Source organism: Rana temporaria, chromosome 7, assembly GCF_905171775.1.
Source record: "Rana temporaria chromosome 7, aRanTem1.1, whole genome shotgun sequence".
NCBI lineage: Eukaryota > Metazoa > Chordata > Amphibia > Anura > Ranidae > Rana > Rana temporaria.
Window position 1 is genome coordinate 197,337,586 of NC_053495.1, and position 25,810 is coordinate 197,363,395.

At 43.6% G+C, this 25,810-nt stretch overlaps 1 protein-coding gene across 3 annotated transcripts in view; it reads right to left on the minus strand.

Moving 5' to 3' along the window:
• RAVER2 (ribonucleoprotein, PTB binding 2) overlaps positions 1–25,810 on the minus strand; it is a 60,351-nt gene that overhangs the window by 23,241 nt on the left and 11,300 nt on the right. For all 3 annotated transcript variants that reach the window (XM_040360770.1, XM_040360769.1, XM_040360768.1), the window contains exons 2-6: positions 22,711–22,777; positions 4,592–5,061; positions 1,795–1,986; positions 1,574–1,700; positions 1,414–1,484 (exon numbers count right to left, since the gene is read on the minus strand). In XM_040360770.1, coding sequence (XP_040216704.1) covers positions 1,414–1,484; positions 1,574–1,700; positions 1,795–1,986; positions 4,592–5,061; positions 22,711–22,777 — 927 coding nt within the window. The remainder of the gene's footprint in view (positions 1–1,413; positions 1,485–1,573; positions 1,701–1,794; positions 1,987–4,591; positions 5,062–22,710; positions 22,778–25,810) is intronic.

A 25,810-nucleotide genomic window follows, 5' to 3' on the forward strand; every position in this document is an offset into this window, starting at 1 on the left:
TGTGCCAAAGCCGTCTTGTAGTAAGAAGTGTAAGTTCAGAGGCCACCTTTCAGTGCCCATGTTCTTCTCTTAAATTTCAGTACAATAAAGGGTAAGATAATTGCGACCCTTGGATACAACACAGTATATGCAGTCTTCCCCTAAGAGTAAAATGCTTGCATTTGCCTTGTTTTTACCACTTAAAGGCCGGGCCTTTTTTGTTTAGTTTACAAGTTTAAACCAGTATTTTTTTGCTAAAAACGTAATTATAACCCCCCAAACATACATTTTTATTAGTAGAGACTCTAAGGAATGAATGGCGATAGTATTTGCGCAGCGCTTTTGAAAAAAAAAAAAAAAAAAAACACACACACACACACACACACACACACACACGTTACCCCAATTTCTTTGTATAATGTGACAGATGTTACATCGAGTAAATCAATACCAAACATTTCACGCTTTAAAGTTGCACACGCGCAAACTATGGTACTTAAAAATCTCCGTAGGCATCGATTTAAATGCTTATCCACTTACTCAAATTACTCAGAACCCCCATACACACATTTACACACGTTATTGGCCTTTCCTGCCGAGTACACGGCAGTATTTACCACTGCCAGGCCGAGTGATACATCATAACATCGCGCCCGGGCCTCCAAAGATCATAGCGACTGCTGGGGACCGTCTGGTCACCGGAAATCTATATGGCAAACTGCTGGCAAAGATGGATTCCTTCTCCAGGTCAACGATGGCTTCATATAGCCTCTCACCTTGTAACCTGGTACACTTGGCCCCCTGTTATACTTACCTGGCCCCTCGAAAGTCCCGTGCTCGGCCCCGACATCCTCTTCGCCACTCAGCCTGGCCGTTGATTGGCTGGCGCTGCCGTCAATCACGTCCAATGACGCGGCGCACCGAGGGGCGGGGCTGAGTGATACAGTGAGCGGCTATGGCATCATTAAAAGGGGTTGTAAAGACATTTTTTTTTTAAAACAAACATGTTATACTTGCCTCCATTGTGCAGCTTGTTTTGCACAGAGTGGCCCTGATCCTCGACTTCTGGGGTCCCTGGGTGGCTGTCTCTGGTCCTCCCCACAAGAACTCCACACATTCATGCGATCTCCCTCGCATTGTGTGGAGCCCTTGCGGGGAGGACCAGAGACAGCCACCCAGGTACCCCAGAAGTCGAGGATCGGGGCCACTCTGTGCAAAACGAGCTGCACAGTGGAGGCAAGTATAACATGTTTGTTATTTAAAAAAAAAAAAAAAAAAAAAAAAAAAAAATCTTTACAACCCAACTTTTAATGATACCATTGTTTTTTTTTTTTTTAAATGATGCCATTGTTGCAATATCGTGACACCTCAGGAATTTATTCATACAGACTTAGAATGTCATTGCAAGATTTACTTTAAAACACAAAGCCTCACCGGATTAAGTTTGTGGAGCTGTAACAGGGCTTGGTTGACTGTTGCATTGAAGTGCGGCCGTCCAGAAGACCCTATAACAGAGCAAGAAAAACCACAATGATTCAGGAATGTTAATCTAACTTGCTCAAACCCCAAAGTATTTTTTTTTTTGTAAGCTCACCATGCTTTCCTGACCTTCCACGATGCGGTGGCTGAAACAGCATCTGTAGCATTGCTGGATTATTGAGGCTCTGCATGATTTGCATTGGGTTGGGCTCTGGGAGCAACCCTTTCCTATTGTTCTGCAGCTAAACACAACAAGACAGCATACAGTAGAGTAGAGGATATAAAAAGGGGCACCAAAAAAAAAAAAAAAAAAGTATTTTCTTGTTAATTACTTACCATGCCCTGCGCTGCCATGAGTGTGGCCAGCATGCTCCGGCCTGGAGAACCTGGTGAACAATAAGACACCTGGATTCTACCTCCTCTCACATGCATTCCGTCCATGCAGTCTTTCATCTCTTCTGCCTGCCTTGCAGATTCATATTCTACCACCGCAAAGCCACCAGAATAACCATCTTCATCCTCTGCCAACTAAAAAGAAAAAAAACAAACACACATTCAGTTAACCTTCGCTCTCAAATCAACATTGGTTATTATTAACCCTCAGCTGCTAGCATTAGTAGGTAGATATACTTTCCCATCATGTCTACTTGTTTTAAAGTGCAAATTCACCTTTACATAAAAATCTGTAAGGAGAACTTACACAGGACTCCCTCTCTCCTCACCCCGCCCAGTCCCGCTGACCTGGAGCGCAGTATTTTCCCTGTTATGAGCCCTGGTATAGCCGCCTCATGGGTCAAAAAAAAAAAAAAAAAAAAATTGAGGAAAATAAATAATTCAGTTATAACATTTTGCAAATTTGTGCAGCACTGATCAACAGGACACCGATAAGCAGTGCCCTCATCAGTGTAGATGTCCCTTTCACACAAGACAGTTATCGGGTCTCCTCTCTCCTCATACTGTCAGCGCGAGAAAAGGAATGCTGATGACCGGCTTGCGTTTACATGATCAGCGATTTACGTAATCAGCGGTGATTGGCTCTTTACCCTGATCTGTGATCGGCTGTGTCCCGAGGACGCAGCAATCAGAGCATACCACACGCATGCCGCAGCGGGCGCGATCATAGGACGACGCCCTCCCAGAACTGGCCGGCCATAATGTAGCCGTCATTTGGCTACAACGTGGGTGGCAAGTGGGTAAAGTAAAACTGTACTGGGGAAACAAACTAGAAATGAAAGCAAGGTTAAATAGATGTCGGGCCGTTATGCTTCCCTTTATTTGGTCATCACTGCTCCCGCTGTCTTTTCCTGCTAAGGGATGCTTCAGCAGCCTCTTTTTCCTGAAAGTGGGTGTTTACAAAGCTTCAGCACGATCCATGTAAAAGCATTTAAAAAGTAGAACTATAGGCATTTTTGTTTTATTGTAGATAGTAAAAAAAGTGTTGTTATAAACCCCCTGGCATCGATTGGATTTAATGGACAGCAGCGGGAGCCAAAGGCTGCGCGGCTATCAATCTATCCAATCAACGCCAGGACTCCGTGGAGAAAAGGACGTGCCGAGCAGGTGGGGGGGGGGGGGAGCATGATTGCCAGGTGTTTTTACACCTTAATGCATGGGATGCAATAAGGTGAAAAAACACGAACCTTTACAACCCCTTTAAAGCGGTTGTATACCCTAGTGCAGGGGTGCCCAACCAGTGGCCCGCAGAGCTCTCTGATGTGGCCCGTGACCTCCTGCTCTGGAATATAATAGAATACTGTTAAAGGCAAGTTTATTACTAAAATCACATTGTATATACGGGCATATCTGTTCTGCAGTGGTTACTGGGCTGCTTTCAACGGATCCACAGGTGCAGAGTAGTGCACCTGCAGTTTACTTGCACTGCGAGTTTGGTGTGCTTTCTGAAAGTGCACCACACCTATAGGAGATGATAGAAGTCTATGGCAAAGTGCAGCAAAGCCTCAGGTGCTGGTAAACAACCGTGCATCAGTGTGAAAGCAGCCTTAGGCCCCTTTCACATGGTCAGTCCGACCCAATCGGACCCTCCATTCACCTCTAAGGAGTGGCAGATGTAAATGGACTTGTGTCCATTTAAAAAAAAAAAAGTTCAGTGGGCTGCCATCCACCCGCTCTGCTCATTGTGGCCCGCGACCGGTTACCAAGTCGCTTAAGTGGCCCCCGCTCTTCAAAAGGTTGGGCACCCCTACCCTAGTGGCATACTTGCACCTACAGGTAAGCCTACATTAAGGCTTACCTGTAGGTGCTTGCAATATCTCCTTAACCTACATGGTTAAGGAGATATTTGCAGAAAAGCGGGCGGCGTTGTCTAGTAGACAACGACGCAGGCGCACCGAGCACGGCGGCTTTTGAATGTGAGCCTGCCGGAAAAGTGTGCATAGGCAGGAGTGACGTCATCGCCGCTCCGGCCAGTCACAGCGCCAGGGCGGCGATACCCGGAAGTCACTCCGATATCATGGCGGCGACGGACGACGTGTCCAAAGACCGCTGCGGGAGCTTCGATCTAAGGTAAGTAATTGATATGCCTTTGCAGGTTTGTTTTTAAGGGTATACAACCGCTTTAAGGCCTAGTTATGGTTAACTCTCCATGCACCGCTTTGTGGAAGGTGGCATGCACATTTTCGCAATACCCAAAAGTTTGGGTTTTGTGAAGGAAAAAAAGAAAAAATATACTAATAATTATAGCATTAGGTGTTGCGCTTACACCTAATGCTATAATTGTCACTATTGGTTTTGTACACCTTTGTGTCTGCAGCTGTATTTGGTAATTTTGTTTGAGTAGTTTTTTCTTAGATTTATAGAAGTAGTAGCGCTTGTAGTACCATATATTTTCTTTAAAATATATACTAAGGCACATCATGTTGCTTTCCACTAAAACGCTGACCTTTTGTACTTCATATTTCCAGCACAGGTTCAATTTAACTGGGTAAGCAGCCACATCTGAAAAGCTAAACAGATTGAATTGCACCAAAGCCATCGTCGGCCTTCTCATATATCACCTTTTGTTTGTTCCCCCATTGTGATTTATGAGAAAGCAGATAATCGGCAACACTCCAGCTATTCATGACAGTAGGGTATCGTTTAAATAGGAGAGCATGAAGCAGATGTTTAATTCTACCTGGCAGAACAAGGGCTCGTGAAGAGAGGAAAATATTTGCGTCAGCTCATCACTATTGCTGTAGTCCTTGGGAAGCTTGTCAACACACAGGCACTTTGAGTGAATAAAATCCGCCGTCAGCTGGTTGACGTCCACCCACTGGGCAAAAAGGGTAAATTCTTCCAGCTGCTTGCCCAGCAATTCCAGGCGGGCCTTTGAGGCGCAGTCTTTCTTCATGTACTCCACAAAGCCATAGCCCTTGGAGAGCCCAGTGAGCTCGCTGTAGACAAGGAGACATCGTTCGATGTTGCCGTACGCCCGAACCAGTTCTTCGAACTCATGCTTGCTAAATAACGGAGGAAGGTTGGTCACGCACAGCAAAGCGTCCGTTGGCTGCAGCTGGACCAGAATCTCCTTGTCCCGGAGGTGGTGTCTGTGGAATCTGTTAATAGCATCTTGTGCTTGCTCTCCGTTTGACAGAGTGATGAAGGCTGGAATGAGAAAGGGGAAAACAGGTGGTCATTAAAAAGGTCTCCGAGAAAATGTCATTATCACAAGGCACAGGCTATCCATTGTCCCATTAATACTAAATTGCCTGCTAAAAATAAAAACTTAATCTCATAATTACTTCACGAAATACCAGGAGAGATAAATAGCCTATTCCAACTTTGAAAGAAAAAAAACTTTAAAAAGAGTTTCGGATAGAAAATTCAATGCAAGCTTAAAATATATACAAATTACATGCAAGTCAAGTTTTAACATCCTAGCTTTTAGGTGTAAAATATACATATAATACAGTACAAAAGTTGTAGGTGGATGTAAAAAAAAAAAAAAAAAAAAAAAAAAAAAAAAGCTATAAAAACTTAAAATCGGGTCAAAATTTGGTGCGATCATCCTTCACCTTCAAACCACCATAAAAATTCTAGCTTTTTGAAGGACTCTAGGCAAGTGTGTAAAGCATTTTTTACCCCCCTTCCTGACCACAGTACTTTTTGCGATTTGGCACTGCTTCGCTTTAACTGACAAATTGCGCGGTCGTGTGACGTTGCACCCAAACAAAATTTAGGCACTTTTTTTTTTTTTTTTTTATACCACAAATGGAGCTTTTTTGGTGGTATTTGATCACCTCTGCGGTTTTTATGCCATTAAAAAAAAAAAAAAAAAAAAAGAGAGAAGAGAAGAAAGAAGTGACAATTTTGAAAAAAATAAAAAAAAAATAAAAAAAGCAATATTTAGCTTTTTGTTAGAACAACCCCAAAAGTGTGTGTGTGTGTGTGTGTACATATTTGCCCAAGCTGAAAAAAATAAAAATAATGTGTGAAATAGCCTGGCGCCCTGTTCCAAAGTGTATTAATGTTATTCTGGGAGCTCAATTAGCATTTTTTTTAGGGGCAGGGGTTCGGGGCCATCCCGCTCCCCACTTGTTGGGGGGGGGGGCTGCTCAATTGGACCGAATGTCCGGAGTGGGCGGGATGCCCGCCTTCCCCTTGCTTTTCCAGAGCCTCATCCCAGATGCAATGCCTGAATGTGCCCGGATTACGTTAAGTGATGTTGTTCCACCGTCAATGTACCTTGTATCTGTTTTGAATTTTAAAAATAAAATACAAAATTATACAAAAAAACAAACACTAGTTACCCCAATTTCTTTGTATAATGTGATAGATGTTATGCCAAGTAAATCGATACCAAATGTCACGCTTTAAAGTTGCACACGCAAACTATAGTACTTAATAATCTCCGTACGCATCGATTTAAATGCTTATCCATTTACTCAAAACCTCCATACACACATTATCGGCCTTTCCTGCCGGGTACACAGCAGTATTTACAACTGCCAGGCCGAGTGATACATCATAACATCACGTCCGGGCCTCTCCAGGTCACTATAATATATATATATATATATATATATATATATATATATATATACATACATACATATACACACACATATATACATACACACACACACACATGTGTATAATATATATATATATATATATATATATATATATATATATATACACACACACATACAAATATAATCACTCACATATAATCACTCACATATATATATATATATATAAAAATTATATGTATGTGAGTGATTGTGTGTGTGTGTGTGTGTGTGTGTGTGTGTGTGTGTGTGTGTGTGTGTGTGTGTGTGTGTGTGTGTGTGTGTGTGTGTGTGTGTGTGTGTGTGTGTGTGTGTGTGTGTGTGTGTGTGTGTGTGTGTATGTATATGTATGTATATATATATATATATATATATATATATATATATATATATATATATATATATATATATATATATATATATAATCACATACATACATTTTTTTTTCTTCTCAGTTTAGGCCAATATGTATTTCTTCTACATTTTAATTTTACCAAAAATATTGCAGTAAGCATATATATATATTTTTTAAATTAGTAATGGCGGTGATCAGCCATTTTTATCATCGTGACTACGTCATTATGGCGGACAGATTTGACACCATTTTGCGACCAATTGTCATTAAGACAGCGATTAGTGCTATAAAAATGCACCGATTACTGTGTAAATGACACTGGCAGGGAAGGGGTTAACCGGTAGGGGGCGAGGAAGGGGTCAAGTGTGTCCTAGGAAGTTATTCTAACTGGGGGGGGGGGGGGTCTCCTGGGAGTGATGTTTGAGACTCCCAGGAGACGCGCTGTACTGTGATCTCGCGGGTCACTTGACTCAGGAAGCGACGCTTGCAGTCAACACTGCACATGCGCGGGATAGAGCAGTGAATGTTGGGACGTCAGCATTCACCGTATCCCGGGAAGGACATCCTGGTGGGCTTCAGAATGTCCACAATCAAGATGGAAACGTCTATGAATTGTATAAACTATCGTTTGCGGGACAAAACCAATGCTGGCGGCTATAAGATTGGGACACACGAGTTGCTGATTAAGAAAGGTAAGAGCGACAGAAGGATCTAAAAAAAAAAAAAAAAAAAAACGCGGAACCCCCGCTTTAACAGAATAGAAAGTAAAATGAACAGAAGAAACATTTATATTTGATGTGACCACCCTTTGCCTTTAAACCAGCATCAATTCTTCTAGGTAGACGTGTAAACAGTTTTTGAAGGAATGCAGCAGATGGGTTTGTGGATGTCGGGTGCCTCAAACCCTTCCGTCTCTTCATGTAATCCCAGACAGACTCCATGATGTTGAGATCAGGGCTCTGTGGTGACCAGATCACTTATAGAACTCTTTGTTTTTGTTTTTTTACACAGACGATAATTCCTAATGACATTGGCTGTATGTTCGTGGTTGTCCTGCTGCAGAATACATTTGAGGCCAGTCAAACCCCTCCCTGATGGAATGGTATGTCAGTAAGTTTTGCATTTCATTTCTATTTTAAACTGAATGGGTTGTTTTACAAGGTGATCGTTTACAATCACTTTAACTGCTTGCTGACCAGCCGCCGCAGTTTTACGGCAGCAGGTCGACTCTGCTGGGCGAGAGCACGTAGCTATACGTCACCTCGCCCAGCAGCCAATAGGGGCACGCTCCCGGTCCTCGCTCTGTAACGAGCCTCCGGCGGCGCGTGTGCTCCCGACTCCCGAGCACGTGTCCGGCGGTCGCGATCGCCGCCGGGCACCCGCAATTGCTCGTTACAGAGCGAGGACCGGGAGCTGTCCGGGCCTGTCAGGGGAGAAATGCCTGACCGTCTGTTCATACAATGTATGAACAGCGATTAGTCATTTCCCCTAGTGAAGCCACCACCTCTACAGTTAGAACACACCCAGGGAACATACTTAACCCCTTCCCCGGCCCCTAGTGTTAACCCCTTCCCTGCCAGTGGCATTTTTATAGTAATCAATACATTTTTATAGCACTGATCGCTATAAAAATGCCAATGGTCCCAAAAATGTGTCCGCCATAATGTCGCAGTGCCGGAAAAAAAAAAAAAAAAAAGATTGCCGCCATTACTCGTAAAAAAATAAAAAAATAAAATAAAATAAAAATGCCATAAAACTATCCCCTATTTTGTAAACGCTATAACTTTTGCGCAAACCAACCAAACGCTTAATGCGATTTTTTTTTTACGATAAATATGTAGAAGAATACGTATCGGCCTAAACTGAGGAAAATAAAAAAAAAGTTTTTTTATATATTTTTGGGGGATATTTATTACAGTAAAAAGTTAAAAATATTCATTCTTTTCAAAATTGTCGCTCTATTTTTGTTTATAGCGCAAAAACGAAAAAACCGCAGAGGTGATCAAATGCCACCAAAAGAAAGCTCTATTTGTGGGGAAAAAAGGACGCCAATTTTGTTTGGGAGCCACGTCGCACGACCGCGCAATTGTCAGTTAAAGCGGAGCTCCACCCTGAAGTGGAACTCAAGCTGATCGGAACCCTCCCCCCCCCCTCCGGTGTCACATTTGACACCTTTCAGGGGGGAGGGGGGTGCGGATACCTGTCTAAAGACAGGTATTTGCACCCACTTCCGGCCACAGAGCTTCGGGGTTTCTCCGGGCATGACGTCACCTCCCGTTGTGCCCTGGGAACACTCGGCTCCCAGAGCACAGCGGGAGCCAATCAGCGGCGCAGCGCAACCCGCGCATGCGCCGTAGGGAACCGGGTAGTGAAGCCGGAGCGCTGGTTCCCTCACCGAGGATGGTGGGGGGAGCAGCAGAGAGACGCGTGATCGCTCCTCCTCTGCTGCGGACGGCGCTGGACTCCAGGACAGGTAAGTGTCCTAATATTAAAAGTCAGCAGCTGCAGTATTTGTAGCTGCTGGCTTTTAATATTTTTTTTTTAGTGGCATATCCGCTTTAAAGCAACGCAGTGCTGAATCGCAAAAAGTGGCAGCAATATGGTTCCGGAGCTTAAGTGGTTAAAGAGATGTAAAAGACTAAAGCTAAAAGCACAAAAAAAAAAAAAAAAAAAAAGTATTTTAAATGGTTACTTTACTTGTTTACTTTTCTCAAACTATTCTCTAGTCATTTGAACCTACTATAAAATGTGACTACTTATTAAGGCTCCATTCACATCTAGGCAGACAAATTCGCTGCGTTTTGTCCCGCGAATTGCGGCGGCAAATAGTGGCGTTTTGTACCGCGATTTGCGGCGACAAAACACTGCGATTGTCCGCCTAGATGTGCCCCTCTATGGAGATGGTTCCCGAACGCCGAAAGCCGCCTGAAAAAAAGGTCCGGGACCTTTTTAAAGGCAGCAGGCGGCAGGTGTTCGGCGTGGAGATGTGAACCATCTCCATAGAGGGCAATGTCTTTTCATCCCTCTGGCGGCAGCGGCGTCGCACTACAGGCGACAAAACGCCTAGATGTGAATGGGGACTAAGAGTTAATTCCCTAGCACTCCCCACTACAAGCCAGCACTGGTCCTCTTCTGGACTCAACCAGCATATTAGTGTAAAAGTTATTCTTACAGATTAGTGTCCTAGCTTCCCTCTAAAGAGAGCAAGGAAGGACATGTAAATGTCATAGGATGCCCCTGAGCTGAATTGTGTACCCAGAAAGACACGTGAATCATGCCCCTGTGCTGTGCTAACTGTGCGTTTATAGCATAGACATAGCTAAAGATATATAGAGGCATTTCACTGCATACAGCTGTTCTGAGACTGTTGAAAGGGAACTATGACTATGAAGTCAAATGATGCATTCGCAATTTCCCTGATGGTAGTGAGCTCAAGATGCCACCACATACCTTTATATACACACACACACACACACCTCTATGTGCTCGGGGAGGGGGAGGCTTAAACCCAGGCCCACCATATGTGGCTGTAAATTTCTAGCTGAAGTCAACAAATGTGACAAGCCCCTTGTGAACCACAATGTCAATGTGACCTGAAGAGAGATGCTGTCTAAGTATCACCCTCTGGATATGTAAAAATTTCAGATTTTTTATTTTATTTTTTCAAAAAGAGCCCACACATTTTTTTTTTTTTTTTAAATCAGCGTGGTGTAGTTTTATAAATTGAAATTCATTTTGAAATTCATCTCAGGTGGTTTAACCACTTAAGACCCGGACCAAAATGCAGCTAAAAAGGACCAGGCCAGTTTTTGCGATTCGGCACTGTCGCTTTGACAATTGCGCGGTCGTGCGACGAGGCTCCCAAACAAAATTGGCGTCCTTTTTTTCCCATAAATAGAGCTTTCTTTTGGTGGTATTTGATCACCTCTGCGGTTTTAATTTGTTGTGCTATAAATCAAAGCGACAATTTTGAAAAAAAATTCTATATTTTTTACTTTTTGCTATAATAAATATCCCCCAAAAACATATAAAAAAAAAAAAAAAAAAATCGTCAGTTTAGGCCGATACGTATTCTACATATTTTCGATAAAAAAAAAAAAAAAAAAATCGCAATAAGCGTTTATCGGTTGGTTTGCGCAAAATTTATAGCGTTTACAAAATAGGGGATAGTTTTATTGCATTTTCAAGGGGATAGTTTTATTGCATTTTTATTAATTATGTTTTAATGGCGGCGATCAGCGATTTTTTTCGTGACTGCGACATTATGGCGGACACTTCTGACACATTTTTGGGACCATTGTCATTTTCACAGCAAAAAATGCATTTAAAATGCATGGTTTACTGTGGAAATGACAATTGCAGTTTGGGAGTTAACCACAAGGGGGCGCTGAAGGGGTTATGTGTCACCCAATGTGTGTTTACAACTGTAGGGGGGTGTGGCTGTAGGTGCGATGTCATCGATTGTGTCCCCCTATAAAAGAGATCACACGATCGATGACACCGCCACAGTGAAGAACGGGGAAGCCGTGTTTACACACGGCTCTCCCCGTTCTTCAGCTCCGGGGACCGATCACGGGACTCCTGTGGCGATAGGGTCCGCGAGTCCCGGAGCGTGCCCGCGACCCACGGCTGGGCTTAAAGATCAACGTACATATACGTTGATGTGCCCAGCCGTGCCATTCTGCCGACATATATCGGCGTTAGGCGGTCCTTAAGTGGTTAAGTAAACGGAAAGTATTGAAAGTGTTATTGCCACAGCATTACAAATACGTTTCAACTTTGGGGTTCCAAACTTCAGGCAAAGGTCTACAGAAGGATAGCCTATCCTATTTCAGCAAGATGGCGCTCCTGTGCACAGAGCCAGCTCCATGAAGACACAGTTTCAGCTCTGATCTCAACTCTACTGATCAACCTTTGGGATAATTGGCATCCCAACCGCAAGCCAGGTCTTTTTGCTCAACATCAGTACCCAACTTCATAAATGCTTATTTGGCTGAATGGGTGCAAATTCCCAGACATCACTTGTGGAAAGCCTTTTCAGAAGAATGGAGGCCGTTTTAGTAGCAAGGAGGAACAAACTCCATATAAACGCTCAAGTCTTTGGAATGGGATGGCAAACAAAGTCATACAAGTGTTACGGTTGGAACCTGCCGTTAAGGCACCCAGAAACTATTACGGACCCGTGAGTGTGACATGCACTGCAAACCCCCCCCCCCCCCCCCCCTCGGTCCTTTCCCATCGCGATTTGAGCCCGATACACTTGACCATCTCTTTGAGAGACCGTGTCCGATCATTTATTTCACAGCCTTTCGCCCTCAACTTTTGTGGAAGCTTGGAGTTCCGTCATATTTCATTCAGTCACGCATTTATTGTATGGTTGCTTTCTGATTACATTCTACTGCAAGGCCTCTTGGCGCCCCATAGATGGTAGTTGAAGCACCCAATATGAGCCAGTATTTGCTCAGCAATACTTTTGCGTTTTCTTTTTGGTTTGTGGGTCTGTGTTGTCTGGCAGAAATCAATGGAAGGAATGCATAGACAGCCGCACACCAAAATCAACCTTGAAAAAGGTAGCCGGTTCCCACATCGCACCAGTGTGAACTGAGACTTATGCTCCGTACACACGATCCGAAAATCAGACAGAGAGTCCATTTTTTTGTTTTGCATGCTAGTCGTATATCGAACCTGAAGAGTTTACTAAAGTTATGAAAATTCTCGTACGACAGGAGAAAAAAAAAAAAAAAAAAGTGATGTGTTGTAGTGTATTTGTATTGTACTTTCCGGTGACAACTGTACTGATTAAACTCGAAATCGTACGAGAAAATTTTTCAAGCATGTCCGATAAAATATCGGACGAAATGTCACGATCGCTCTCGAAAGCTCTGTACCAAAAGCTGTATTTTTCGGATTGTGGGTACGGGGCATAAATCACCCCCAAAGTGTCACCCATAGCAACCGATTCAACCTTCAAGAGTCTGTGTACAGATCTCTGGAATCCAAAATTAGGGCTGCACTAAAATGTGACTTGCCGTCAACCAGGGCAACAATACATGCCAATATACAGGACTTCCCAATACCTTGCTAAATGTTAAAAGGCTCACTATAAATCAACAGGCAGCTCAAGGCCAAATTACACAGTCAACAACTATTTAACCTTTATTAAAATATGTTCAGTCAATGCCTCTGCCTTTTGTTCACAACACCGACAAGAATAATGCGATTTTGGCAAGGACACACCCTTCCCAGTTAGCAATCACTTTCAACAAAAGGTACAACCCCATCTCTGTATTTGAGATCTCCAGCTCATCTGACAGTATTTCTGGCACAGAAGCCGGTAAGGATCTGCAATAAAGTTGACTTAAAGTGGATGTAAACCCACTTCTCATCCTTTCTAAACTACTGCCATAGTGCTGATCTATAAGGATATAGATGTCTCCTGCATGTATCCTCACCTATCAAATGTCTCCCCTCTGTCTGTTATAAGAACTGAAAAACTGCAGATCCTGTGGGTGGGTCTGTTGTCTGGCGCTCGGTGGGTGGAGTCGTGATGTCAGTCGACACCCCACCCTCCTCTACACTCCCCTTGTCAACATGCATTTTTTTTTCCCCTGTGTATTGCTTACACCAGGGCTCGACAAATCCCGGGCACCATGGCGACTACAAATGGTGTCCTGGCGACTTGGCTTGGAAGGTGGGCAAAAATAAAAAAAAAAATATTTCCGTGAGCTGGCACCATCTGGTGGTGAGCCGTTGGTATTAAAAGTTATTACCACCAGCTGTGTGCCTGCGCCATCTGGTGGTGGCCGTTGGTATTACAAGTTAAGCATTACAAGTTAAACAGCAATTCTAATGTCATTTTTCACTGCCATCTTCTTCCCTCTAATTAGAACCCCCAAACATTATATATATATTTTTTTATCCCAACACCCTAGAGAATAAAATGGCGATCGTTGCAATACTTTGTCACGCCGTATTTGCGCAGCGGTCTTACAAGCGCACTTTTTTGGGAAAAAATTACACTTTTTTTTTAATTAAAAAAATAAGACAACAGTAAAGTTATCCCCATTTTTTTTTTATATTATGAAAGGTAATGTTACGCCGAGTAAATTCATACCCAACATGTCACGCTTCAAAATTGCGTCCGCTCGTGGAATGCCGACAAACTTTTACCCTTTAAAATCTTCATAGGCGACATTTAAAAAAAATCTACAGGTTGCATGTTTTGAGTTACAGAGGAGGACTAGAGCTAGAATTATTGCTCTCGCTCTACCAATAGCGGCGATGCCTCACATGTGTGGTTTGAACACCGTTTACATATGCGGGCGCTGCTCACATATGTGTTCGCTTCTGCGCGCAAGCTCGTCGGGACGGGGTGCGTTTTCTGGCTCCTAACTTTTTTAGCTTGCTCCTAGATTCCAAGCAAATTTGTCAAACCCTGACTTACACTAAATTCTGCTATGATCACTAACATCCAGTCAAAAATCCAGAAAAGTAACCAAATGACTTCAGAAAAGGAGTGGGGGTGGGAATTAAAACATAATGCCTGTCTCCAGGCTAGTGTGCGAGATATGTAAATAACCTGTCACTCACAGCAAGGGGGCGGAACGGACTAAGGTTTTTCTCTGTAAATCCGTTTTATTTCACAGAATAAAAAAAGAGGATTACTCAGAGCTGGATTAACTCTGTGTGGCAAGACTGGGCACAAATGATAGGAAATCTTATACTGTACATTGTGACATAAAAAAAAAAAAATTCGGGTTTACATCCACTTTAAATACTTTCAAAATATACCCATTTGAACTGGAAGGATTTTTTTCCCTTTCCATTATGCTCAGTGGTCTATGGTGATCGCGATATAAAATAACCCAATTTAATCCGACAGCATCCTTTTATTTTGTCATCTGTATATAGACACAATATGGCAACCAGGACTGAATAAATATTTAATTTCCCAAAGGCAGTGGCCTGGAAAATCCACATTTCTTAGAATCGGGGTCCTGCAGGAGATCAATAACTGCTGGGTCAGGCAGAATGAGGCGTTATATTACACAGCGTACTGGAAGCAATCTTTAAGCTCAGATTTAATATGCCTGCATTTCCTTCCACTGAGGAGTAAATACTGAGAAACCTGCTGCCTGGATAATAATATCCCACAAGCACATAATCCACAGGGACCATGATGCGATTGCTAGATAATAAAATAAAATTAAAAACACACAGGAAGCTTAAAAAAGGAAACCTATGGGGTTTTAGATATTGTATGCTGATCACCTTCACCTGTTTAACAAAATCATCTCATTGATTATGTTAATTTTGTAAATGCCTTGTTTCTATGTATAGCTGATAATTATATTTGTACACAGGGCAGCCATATGCACCAAATACATATGGGAGCAGTACAGTTGCTTTGGTTACCTGCAGACGTATGCATTGCCGTACAAGTAAAAAAAAAAAAAAAAAAGAATACGTTTTAAATGTGTTATTGCAATAGGCAATAACATTCCCAACATTGTGCAGGGTGTTTCACCATCATGTATCCCAGACTGATACACGAGTAAAAAGGTGACAAAAGACCAGCAATGGAACACGCCACATAAGTCACGTTATGGTGCACCATGTTAAAAATGCTGCGGGTTTGTTTGTTTTGTATGGTCAGTCCATGAAAAAAAAATAATCAAGCACCTGCCTTGAAGTCCAAGTTTAGTCACAACATGTTTATTTTTTTAAATCAGCACAAGGGACCATACTTAAAGCGGAGGCCCACCCTAAAAAAACACACACACACACACACACACACACACACACACACACACCAAAATGCTGCAAAAAAATAGAAAAAAAATAAATAAAAAATGTTTACTTACCAGAAATTACGGTTGCTAGGCAGATCTTCCCAATCTTCCTCCTCCTAGTCCGCGGCTGATCTTCATCCTCACGCTGTCTTCTGGGGAATGGGGCGCGCTGCCTTCTGGGAACTGTGTGTATCTCCCTGAGAGCAGCCGCCCATTCATACAGCGCCACAAGACTCATGCATGCGCAGTAGGAAACGGGTAGTGAAGCCTCAAGGCACCATTGCCCGTTTCCCTTCATGAGGATGGCCGTGCTGGGACCTGCCACGATCGAGGGATCGGCCTCGGGGGGCGGACATCGCGGGTGCCGAGGACAGGCAAGTGTTCCAATTAAAATTCAGCAGCTACAGTGTTTGTAGCTGCAAATATAAAAACAATTGCGGGTGGAACCCTGCTTTAAAGCCCCGCCCCCCTTCCGCTGTCACATTTGGCACCTTTCGGGGGGAGGGACCTGCTTGTGACAGGTCCTCCTCTTCACTCCTGAGAGACCGGGCTGTGGCCCGATCTCCCGGAAGTTTCAACCCCTCCTTCCCTCCTTCGCCAGGCCAATCAGAAAGCACAGTGTGCTTCACGCATGCGCAGTAGGGAATGAGGTGTGAAGCCGAAAGGCTTTACTGCCACGTTCCCTTACCTGGAATGGCAGCGGCTGCACCAGACAGTCGATCTGAAGATCAGCTGGGGTGCAGACATCGCGGGCTGACTTAATCCCCCCCCAAGGCATAACTCCGCTTTAAGGCCCCTTTCACACAAAGGCGGCTCCGCGTCAGCGGTAAAGCGCCGCTATCTGGCTGCTAGCAAGGCACTTTTTAACCCTTTAATCGGCCGAAAGCAAGGATTAAAGGCACCCGTAAAACGCTGCTGCCCATTGATTTTAATGGGTATGAGCAGTGAAGGAGCGGTGTATACACAACTCCTCCACCGCCCCCAAAGATGCTACTTGCAGGACTTTTTCTAATGTCCTGCAAGCGCACCGCCCGCTATTTTTAGGCCAAAAGCGCCTGAAAAACGTCCCAGTGTGAAAGGGGTCTAAAAAATCAATGTAAACACCCTTGTGTGTCAAAGTATTTATAAATAAAAACCTGCAGCACAAGAGAAACTCTTGTGCTGCAGATTTCTTATTTTTATTTGTTTTTAATACTTAACACACATCCCCCTTACCAGTAAACTTCCAGTGCCACGAGGGTTAATATAAGCAGAAGGACCTGTACCTGTGTACTCAGCAAGAATGCAGATTACCCCCCTCCTCCATACACAGCAGCTGCACTATAGAGTCGATGAATGAAAAGTGTTGTATGAATGAAAGACAGGCCGGGGAATGAGAGATCCACCTCCTCTATCCATAAGGCAGGGGGGCAGATCATATGACTTAAGATTTTAACTAAAACCAGCAGCCAGAAGGAGAAGGGACACATCACAAATGACTGTAAGCATTGTCCCTTGTGCCGAGCTGTTAAGGCAACGTGCAAACTATTCCACATTCAATTGTAAGTGGCTCTAAAAGGCAGAAGGTTTTTGCCTTAAAGCGGATTTCCAAATTAATATCTCTTTTTCTTCTTAAAGTCAGCAGCTACACATACTGAAGCTGTTGACTTATAAAATCGGACACTCACCTGTCCCTGGGTCCAGTGATGCGGGCGTACAAAGCCCAGCTCCTCTACTACTGTGGGCGCCCAACTGTGGCTTTGCAGCCGGGCATGCACTGCGCAAGCCGTGTTGCACACTGTGACTGGCCGGGCAATCATCTGGAACCTGTGACGTTTTCCCAGATGACTGCCGAGAGAGAGAGGGGGGAGAGGGGAACTTCCTTCCGGTGCCACGGAGCCCCCTGTGAGGAAGTGGGAGCTGGAACCCACTAAATAAAAAAAAAAAATAAAAAAAAAGGGGGGGGGGTCACCTTCCCTTAAAGTGGACGTTCCGTTTTTGGGTGGAACTCCGCTTTAATGCATTAGGATAAAGAAAATACCTGTGTGCAAAAGCCCCATTGCGATCCAACGCTGTGCATTTGAGGCGCAGCTCACCGGGACCCTTCCTACTCATTGGCTGAGACAGCAGCAGGCACCATTGGCACCCACTGCTGTCAATCACAGCCGAGGGAGAGGGAGCCGCTGCTCTTTGTGAATGTACACAGAGCCGCAACTCGGGAGCGAGTCTGCTCAGGTGCCCCCAGTGCAAGCCGCTTGATCCAGGGGCACGCAGCAGGAGGGAGGGGCCAGGAGTGCCAGCGGAGGCATTGAGAAGGAGGATCTGGGTTGCTCTGTGCAAAAAACAAGTAGAACGTTTTTTTTGTTTGTTTTTCTTTTATAGCCAAGCCATTAATATCAATTTAAGTCTGAATTGTAATCAGATAGATGCACAGGAAGGGAACAGCAACATGATTATTTAAGCAAATAGACATGTATCGGCTGTGGTACTCAACCGCACAGCCAAGGCTGACCAGTATACAAGGACAGGTACCTTGCAGCAGAGCCTGTGCATCCAGGGCAATGCACCTGTCCCTGCTTCACTTCACTTAGATCCCCTTCCTGCACACAGCTCAGCGCTAGTACAGAAAAATAAACCTCTCTTCATGATGCAACGGGGCTGAGAACCTGTGTGAATGAGACCTTATGGCAGGTTTTATTCATTTAAAATATATCTAAAGCCCCCCCACCCATTTTGAATACAATGGAGGGGGTTACAACCCCTATCCTTTGCTATCGATATCCAACTGGGGAGATTTCCTTTAAAATTTCTATCCTGTAGACCCAAGAAAGGGAGGCAAAAATATTTTCAAAGTGAGGAGAAAAGCCCCAGCAGCATAAAATGTCCCCACTAAAAATTTGGTATTTTCTTCTCACACTCTTGGCCCCAGTGATTGTGGCGACCAGGACAAAGAATAAAGGACCCAGACAGAGATAAAAACCCGACAGGTGTCATACAGATACACGTCATGGGGTTATTTACATGATTTGACTATGTGCAGGTTAAGGTGTGGCGCTTTCAGACACATTCTTCAACATCTGAGATGGAATGAAGATTTCTGCAAATCAGCTGGTCAGAGTCAACCGGGCCTACAACCTGTGTGAGTCACCCGTGTCCCTCATCAAGACGTGACCACCCTGGTGTAGATTGCAGCACTGGAGCCACAAACATTGCAACTAACTGCATAACCCTTGGCAAAACTATAGTTCTTTTAAACTGAACTTCAGACAAAACAGTTAAAGGGGAGGTTCACCCTAAAAACGACTATTATTACATTGGCCCCCCACATTACAATACAATTATGCCTAATATGTTTTTTTTTATGCTGTACATACCTTGGTACAGCTAATTCACCCGTGGCTTCCAGGCTGCGAGTCCCGCGGGAGTGGGCGTTCCTAACATGCTGGCGATTGACCAAAAACTAGCTCCCCCCGTCGCGTAAGCTGCGTCACGATTGCCGAAAGGAGCCAAACGGCGGTGCGCAGGCACCGTATAGCGCCGACTCGCCGTTCGGCTCCTTTTCGCCAATCGTGATGCAGCTTACGCGACGGGGGGAGCTCGTTTTTTGTCATCACGTCAATCACCAGCATGTTAGGAACACCCACTCCCGCGGGACTCGCAACCAGGAAGCCACGGGTGAATTAGCTGTACCAAGGTATGTACAGCATAAAAAAAAAAACATAATAGGCATGATTGTATTGTAATGTGGGGGGCCAATGTAATACTAGAAAGTCATTTTTAGGGTGAACCTCCCCTTTAAAAACAAACAAAAAATCAGATATCTAAACTGATCAATGGTGTCAGTGAGAACTTATCTGAGAGGCAGAAATTGCCTACTACTCAAGGAACCCCTAGCAACCTTTGGGGGAACCCTGGCCTACAGTAATCAGCACTACCATATCTTTTACATGAGTGGCACCGAGATCCAGAAAGGAATGCCCACTACTGAAGCTGAGGAAGTACCCAATGTAAGGCAAGTGGTTCAACTAGACGCGGGCTTTAAGGACAATCTGGATGTATGGAGGCTCCCCAATGCATTGGCCAGTGAAAACATCCACACGCAGATATGGTATGTCCAAACTAGACTTTATTTCTAATGCGTACTTGTTCATAATCAAATTATACAAGAAAGGAACGCCCTTGCCAATCATATCCAAGTTATTAGGTTATACAAGAAATATTTGTCACAATTATACATCGTGTGTAAAATATAACAATCTGTCTTCTGGGTGCCTGTCTGAATCTGGTTTCTACTGCAGCTTATCTAATGTTATGTTCTTTACCTAGGACACAAACACTGGCAAGGTTCCTAGCTTTTGTGTAACTTATCCTAGAAGCTCAAGGATACATCTTCATACAAGCATTAATACTATGGGGGAACTCTAGCAAGCCTTATAATGCATTGATATTATGGGGGAACTCTAGCCTTTCAATCCCTCCTTTTATCGCGTAGGCCCTAGCCTACAGGATCACTCATTATACCATTTCTGCTCTATGGTCAACATTGCCATGCTGACATTCTCACCCCTTTCCACATGGGGTCTAGTCATTTTTCCAATAGCGCAAAGGGTTATTTTAGCAATCAGATATACAACAAAAGCGCAAATCAATATCATAATAATAATCATCACAATATATTTTAACCCAGAGAAGATTCCTTTTAAACCAAAATCTCCTCCACCAAATGGGCTCCATGTCTTAGCAAAATCCCTTGCATCCTTTTGTAATTTATTTACTTCCTTTCTATGTTGCGCGATTATGTCATAATAATCAGGCACCTCAACAGATGTGTTATGGATCCAAGTGCAGCACTCATACCCAAGACACAGCAATCCAATGTGGGCTTCAAGTAGGGAGTTTGAGAGTGAGGAAAGCCAGCGTTCCACTATTAAGGATCCATTCTCACCCGAGTATCTATTTACTAGCGTTTTTCAGGCATTTATTTTTTTTAAGATTTTCTAAAGCATTTTAGTAGTGTATTACAACCGTTTTTGCAGCTTAAGGCGTTTTTTGTTTAGCCAATAGAAAGCACTAGGGGGAGGAGGAGTAAATTTAGGGGTGGAGATCTGCTATTTTAGCATTTTACAAGCGTTTTTCTGCTCAAGTCAGGAACTTCCTTTGAAGTCTATGGGCCTAAAAAAACACCTGTAATCTGCCAAAAAGAAGCTCTGGTACTTTTATAAAATTTCAGGTGTTTTGCTTCAGGCGACAGAACGCTCAAATGTGAACAGGGGCCATTGAAATTAATGGGATTTAGCTTGTTGGGCGTTTTTGAAAAATGCTCAGGTGTGAGCAGGCCCCTGAAACATATCGAGAGAGCGCCCCTTATAATGGTCATGGCATGCAAGCTTAAAGGGGTTTGTAAACCCTCGTGTTTTTTTCACGGACGTAAACCCAAAAATGTTTTTTCTTTTTATGTCACAATATACAGTATAAGATTTCCTATCATCTGTGCCCATTCTTACCACACAGAGTTAATCCAGCTCTGAGCAATCTTTTTTATTGTTCAGTGAAATAAAAAGGACTCACAGAGAAAAACCGTTGTCCGTTCCACCCCCTTGCTGTGAGTGACAGGTTATTTACATATCTCATGCACTAGCCTGGAGACAGGCCTTATTTTTTAATTCCCACCACCACTCCTTTTCTGAAGTCATGTGGTTACTTTTCTGGTTTTTGACTGGATGTTGGTGATCATAGCAGAATTTAGTGTAAGGAATACATAGAAAAAAATGCATGTTGACAAGGGGAGTGTAGAGGAGGGCAGGGAGTCTCCTGACATCACGACTCCACACACAGAGCTCCAGACAACAGAGCAACCCACAGAATCTGCAGTTTTTCGGTTCTTATAACAGACAGAGGGGAGACATTTGACAGGTGAGGATACATGCAGGAGGCATCTATATCCTCATAGAAAAGCACTATGGCAGTAGTTTAGAAAGGATGAGAGTGGCTTTACATCCTATGCATTAAGGTGGAAAAACACCTTGCAGTCACTCCCCCCCCCCCCAAGCCCCTGTTTTACTTACCTGAGCCCCCGAATTTTCAAGGGCGACATCTCATGTCGTTCTCCCCATGGCTGATCGGCTCTTCCTTTGATTTATAGCAGCCTAGCCATTGGCGCCTGCTACTGTCAATCAAATCCAATGATGCGGTCGTCTATGGACGCCGATTGTATGGCACGGGAGTGCCCCCGCAAGGCAACCCCCTCGGGAGTGAGCTTCCCAGAGGGGGTTAGCTCTTGCGGGGAGGAGCCGCGAGAGCCGCCATGGGACCCCAGAAGAGGATGATCGGGGGACACTCTGTGCAAAACGAACTGCAAGTATGTTTGTTATAATAATAATAAAAAAAAAAAAAAAATGAAGCTTTAGTGCCGCTTTAAAGCGGAGGTTCACCCTTAGAGAGCACATTTTCCCCTTAGATTAATGCTCGTTTTGTCTAGGGGAATCGGCTAGTTGTTTTAAAATATGATCCGTACTTACCGTTTACGAGATGCATCCTTTCCGTCGCTTCCGGGTATGGGCTGCGGGAATGGGCGTTCCTTCTTGATTGACAGTCTTCCGAGAGGCTTCCGACGGTCGCATCCATCACGTCACGATTTTCCGAAAGAAGCCGAACGTCGGTGCGCAGGCGCAGTATAGAGCCGCACCGACATTCGGCTTCTTTCGGCTACGAGTGACGCGATGGATGCGACCGTCGGAAGCCTCTCGGAAGACTGTCAATCAAGAAGGAACGCCCGCTCCCGAAGACCCATACCCGGAAGCGGCGGAGAAGATGCATCTCGAAAACGGGTAAGTACTGCTCATGTTTTAAAACAAATAGCCGATTCCCCTAGACAAAACGAGCAGGAAGCTAAGGGGAAAAGGGCACAAATTAAATAAATGGGTGAACTCCCGCTTTAAGGACTGAAGTGCCCTCTACAGAAGTCTCCAGGGAGATAACCATTTATGTGAAATAACCTGCCAGGATCCATCAAAGACAGACGTGTCAGTAATGTACAGGTTAACCCTTTCAGGAAACAATGTCCTGTCACCCTCGCACCACTTGTATATATATTAAAAACAGTGTAAGCAAAACGTACCTGTCTTTTTATTTTTATCCACGTAGCAATATTTGATCTCATAGTCTTTTAATAGATCTTGGATATCCTAGGAGAGAAGGGAAAAAAAGAAAACAGTACATTTAGAATAAATAATAAAAAAATAAATAAAAAAAAACCCACTCCATCTGTGATAGAGAACAGATACTGCTGATGGAACATATGGAATGGAGCTGGTGTTTACTTAAGAAATTGCTGCAACGTCATGTATTTATACAGAGACAGCTCCTGCAAATACTTCTCAGCTAGATACTGGAAAAAGACACATAAAACATTTTGCTTTGTTCCTTAATGAAGCAAAAGTGTTTTTATCTTCAGGAAAGCTGCTAAATCGTGTGCCCAACGGGCAGTCCCGCCCAAAACCCCCCGAAAAATGTTGGCAGGATCCGGTGTTCTGCCTTCAGCTGCAGAATCCATTAGACGGTCACCCCACACTACCTACTCTTTATGCTGCTATTAATAACGCATATCGATGCAAGAAGGATGTGGCTATCGGAAGAGCTTCTCAATAAAAGGAAATGGAAAGTTCAGGAGGGTAAGCTTGGACCATCATAAACCTGTCCATGGCTGACCTTTTGAAATGGATTTGTTTCCCCATGGTCTCCGGCTTTAATACTTTTTGATCTACTGTCCCAGAACAAGCATGCAGCAAGTAAAGTCAGAACTCCTGAGCCAATTGCTTATTCCAGGTCTGTAAATTAAAGTGATTGTAAAGTCAAAAGGTTTCTTTTTTTTTTGCAGCAAGATAAAAAGCCTTCTGTGTGCAGCAGCCCCATCTCGATCCAGTGATGTTGTAGGATTGTCTCAGCTGCCTGGAACTCCCCTCATTGGCTGAGACAGCGGCGCCATTGGCTCCCGCTGCTGTCAAAGTCAGTCAATCAGGAGAGAAAAGGGGGTGGGTCAGGCCATGGTTCTGTCTGAATGGACGCAGGGAGGTGTGGCTTGGCTGCCCCCCATAGCAATCTGCTTGCTGTGTGGGCACTCAACAGGAGGGAGGGGCCAGGAGCACAGAAGAGGAACCCGAGAAGAGGAGGATCTGGGCTGCTCTGTGCAAATGCACTGCAAAAGAGCAGGCAAGTACAGTATAACTTTTTTTTAAGTTAAAAATAAACAGACTTTACAATCACTTTAAGTAACGAAGCCAGAGGATCAGCATGAGTCAGGCAATTAGCATTTTTTACGGAGGTGGCTTCCAATGTTACAGCTGAAATCCAATTTTAGTGCATGGATTAACCACTTGACCTCTGGAATGTTTTACCCCCCTTTGTGACCAGGATTTTTTTTGCTATTGCACTGAGCTGCTTTAACTCGCAATTGCGCAGTCATGCAGCACTGTATGCAAAACCATAGATCATTCTAAAGCCTGGTACACACGATCGGATTTTCCACTGACAAAGCGTAGGACTTTTGTCCAAAGGACGGTGGCCAGGAATTTGTCTTGCGTACAAACAGCACACAATTGTCGGACAACGCACACAAAAGTAGTGACGTACTACGTGGTTTTTCACGTCTTTAGCGCCACCCTTTGGGCACCTTCTGCTAATGTGTTATGGTTAGCACTGCTTCTAAACATGCGCGTTTGTACTTTGGAGTTTTGCCTGAAAAACACTTGTGTACAAGCGATCGGATAATCCGACAACACAGATTTGTTGGCGGAAAATACGACAATTGTCCAATGGAGCATACAAAACGGTCGGATTTTCCGATAACAGCCCTCAAATCATTTGATCGTGTGTACGAGGCTTAAGTGTTAGAGCTGGCAGTATTGTATAAAATTCAATAAAAAAAAAAAAGTCCATACTTTTCTTTTAACCCCCGCTTGACACTTGTAGAGATGCGCCGAGTTTTCGGCATTTATGCGCCGTGTTTTCGGCATTTATACATTTGGCGTTCATTCTATTGGTCAAAATAGTAATTTATTCTGCCCATTAGAATGCATTAATGCACCAAAACTTATCTAGCGCTAATGTGCGTTTGTCCACTCAAAAATACTAATCTTCTAAACGCACAAGTGTTTGTTTTTTTTCCCTGCCTCCTGCTTCTAGAAGCAAAGAGGAAAAAAATAAAATAAAAAACACACAACTAGCTGTGTTTTTGACTCAGTGTGCATGAAGCCTGAACTATTTATGTTGCTCCACCTTGGTGAATGATAAACATTTTTTTTTTTCCTCTCTCTCTCATTTAAAAACACGGGAAACCCTATCTGACGCAATTCCCTCTCCCAGGCATATTTCTTCTTTTCGTACCTCTTTTCTCTTTCCCCTTTGCTGCTCACTGAAGATTCTAGGCGCCTCTCTTCCATTTCTCTTCCCCTTTGCCCCGACACAGCGTCTCCCCTCAGACCCCGAATCATCATCCCCTTCTCTTTTTTCTTGAAAGTGGCAAACGTTTTGGCTGATGGCCTTCATTGCCACTGGACCGCTCTCAGAACGATGACAATGTTTAACCCCTCCATACCGAAGGGTAAAACAAATAATGCATAGTAGGGCCGAAACAACTAATCGATTAATTTCATAATCGATTAAAATTTTCATAATCGATTAATCGGCAGTAACATAATGGGGTTAAAAAAAAAACAAAAAAACTAAAATTAGCCTTTTATAGTACAAAAAAGTAAATCTCTACTGTAAATGTTACTTTCACTGTCCCACAGTAAAAAAATTAAACCCTTACAGTAGCGATTATTTGCTCTTTTTGTACTTATATTTGTTTTTTTAACCCCCATTATGTTGCTAAACATCTCAGGCCGGGGGTCACACCTCTGCGTTTTTTGGTGCTTTTTGCAGAAACACACTACAGTTCATTTACATGTTTTCCTATGGGACACGTTCACATCCATGATTTTTTTTTCAGCTGCTGCGTATTTGGAAAGCAAAACGGTGCTTTTTTTTTTTGGTTCAATATACTTCAATTGTGAAGCTGCAGAAAAGCGTGTAATGTGTTTTTGCGGCAATTTGTGTTTTGTAATCTGCCCAACAAGTTGGCCCAAAAAAAAAAAAAAAATAGTTTTTTTTTTTTAAGGCCATTATCCGATTAATCGAAACAATAATCAGCAGACTAATCGATTATGAAAATAATCGTT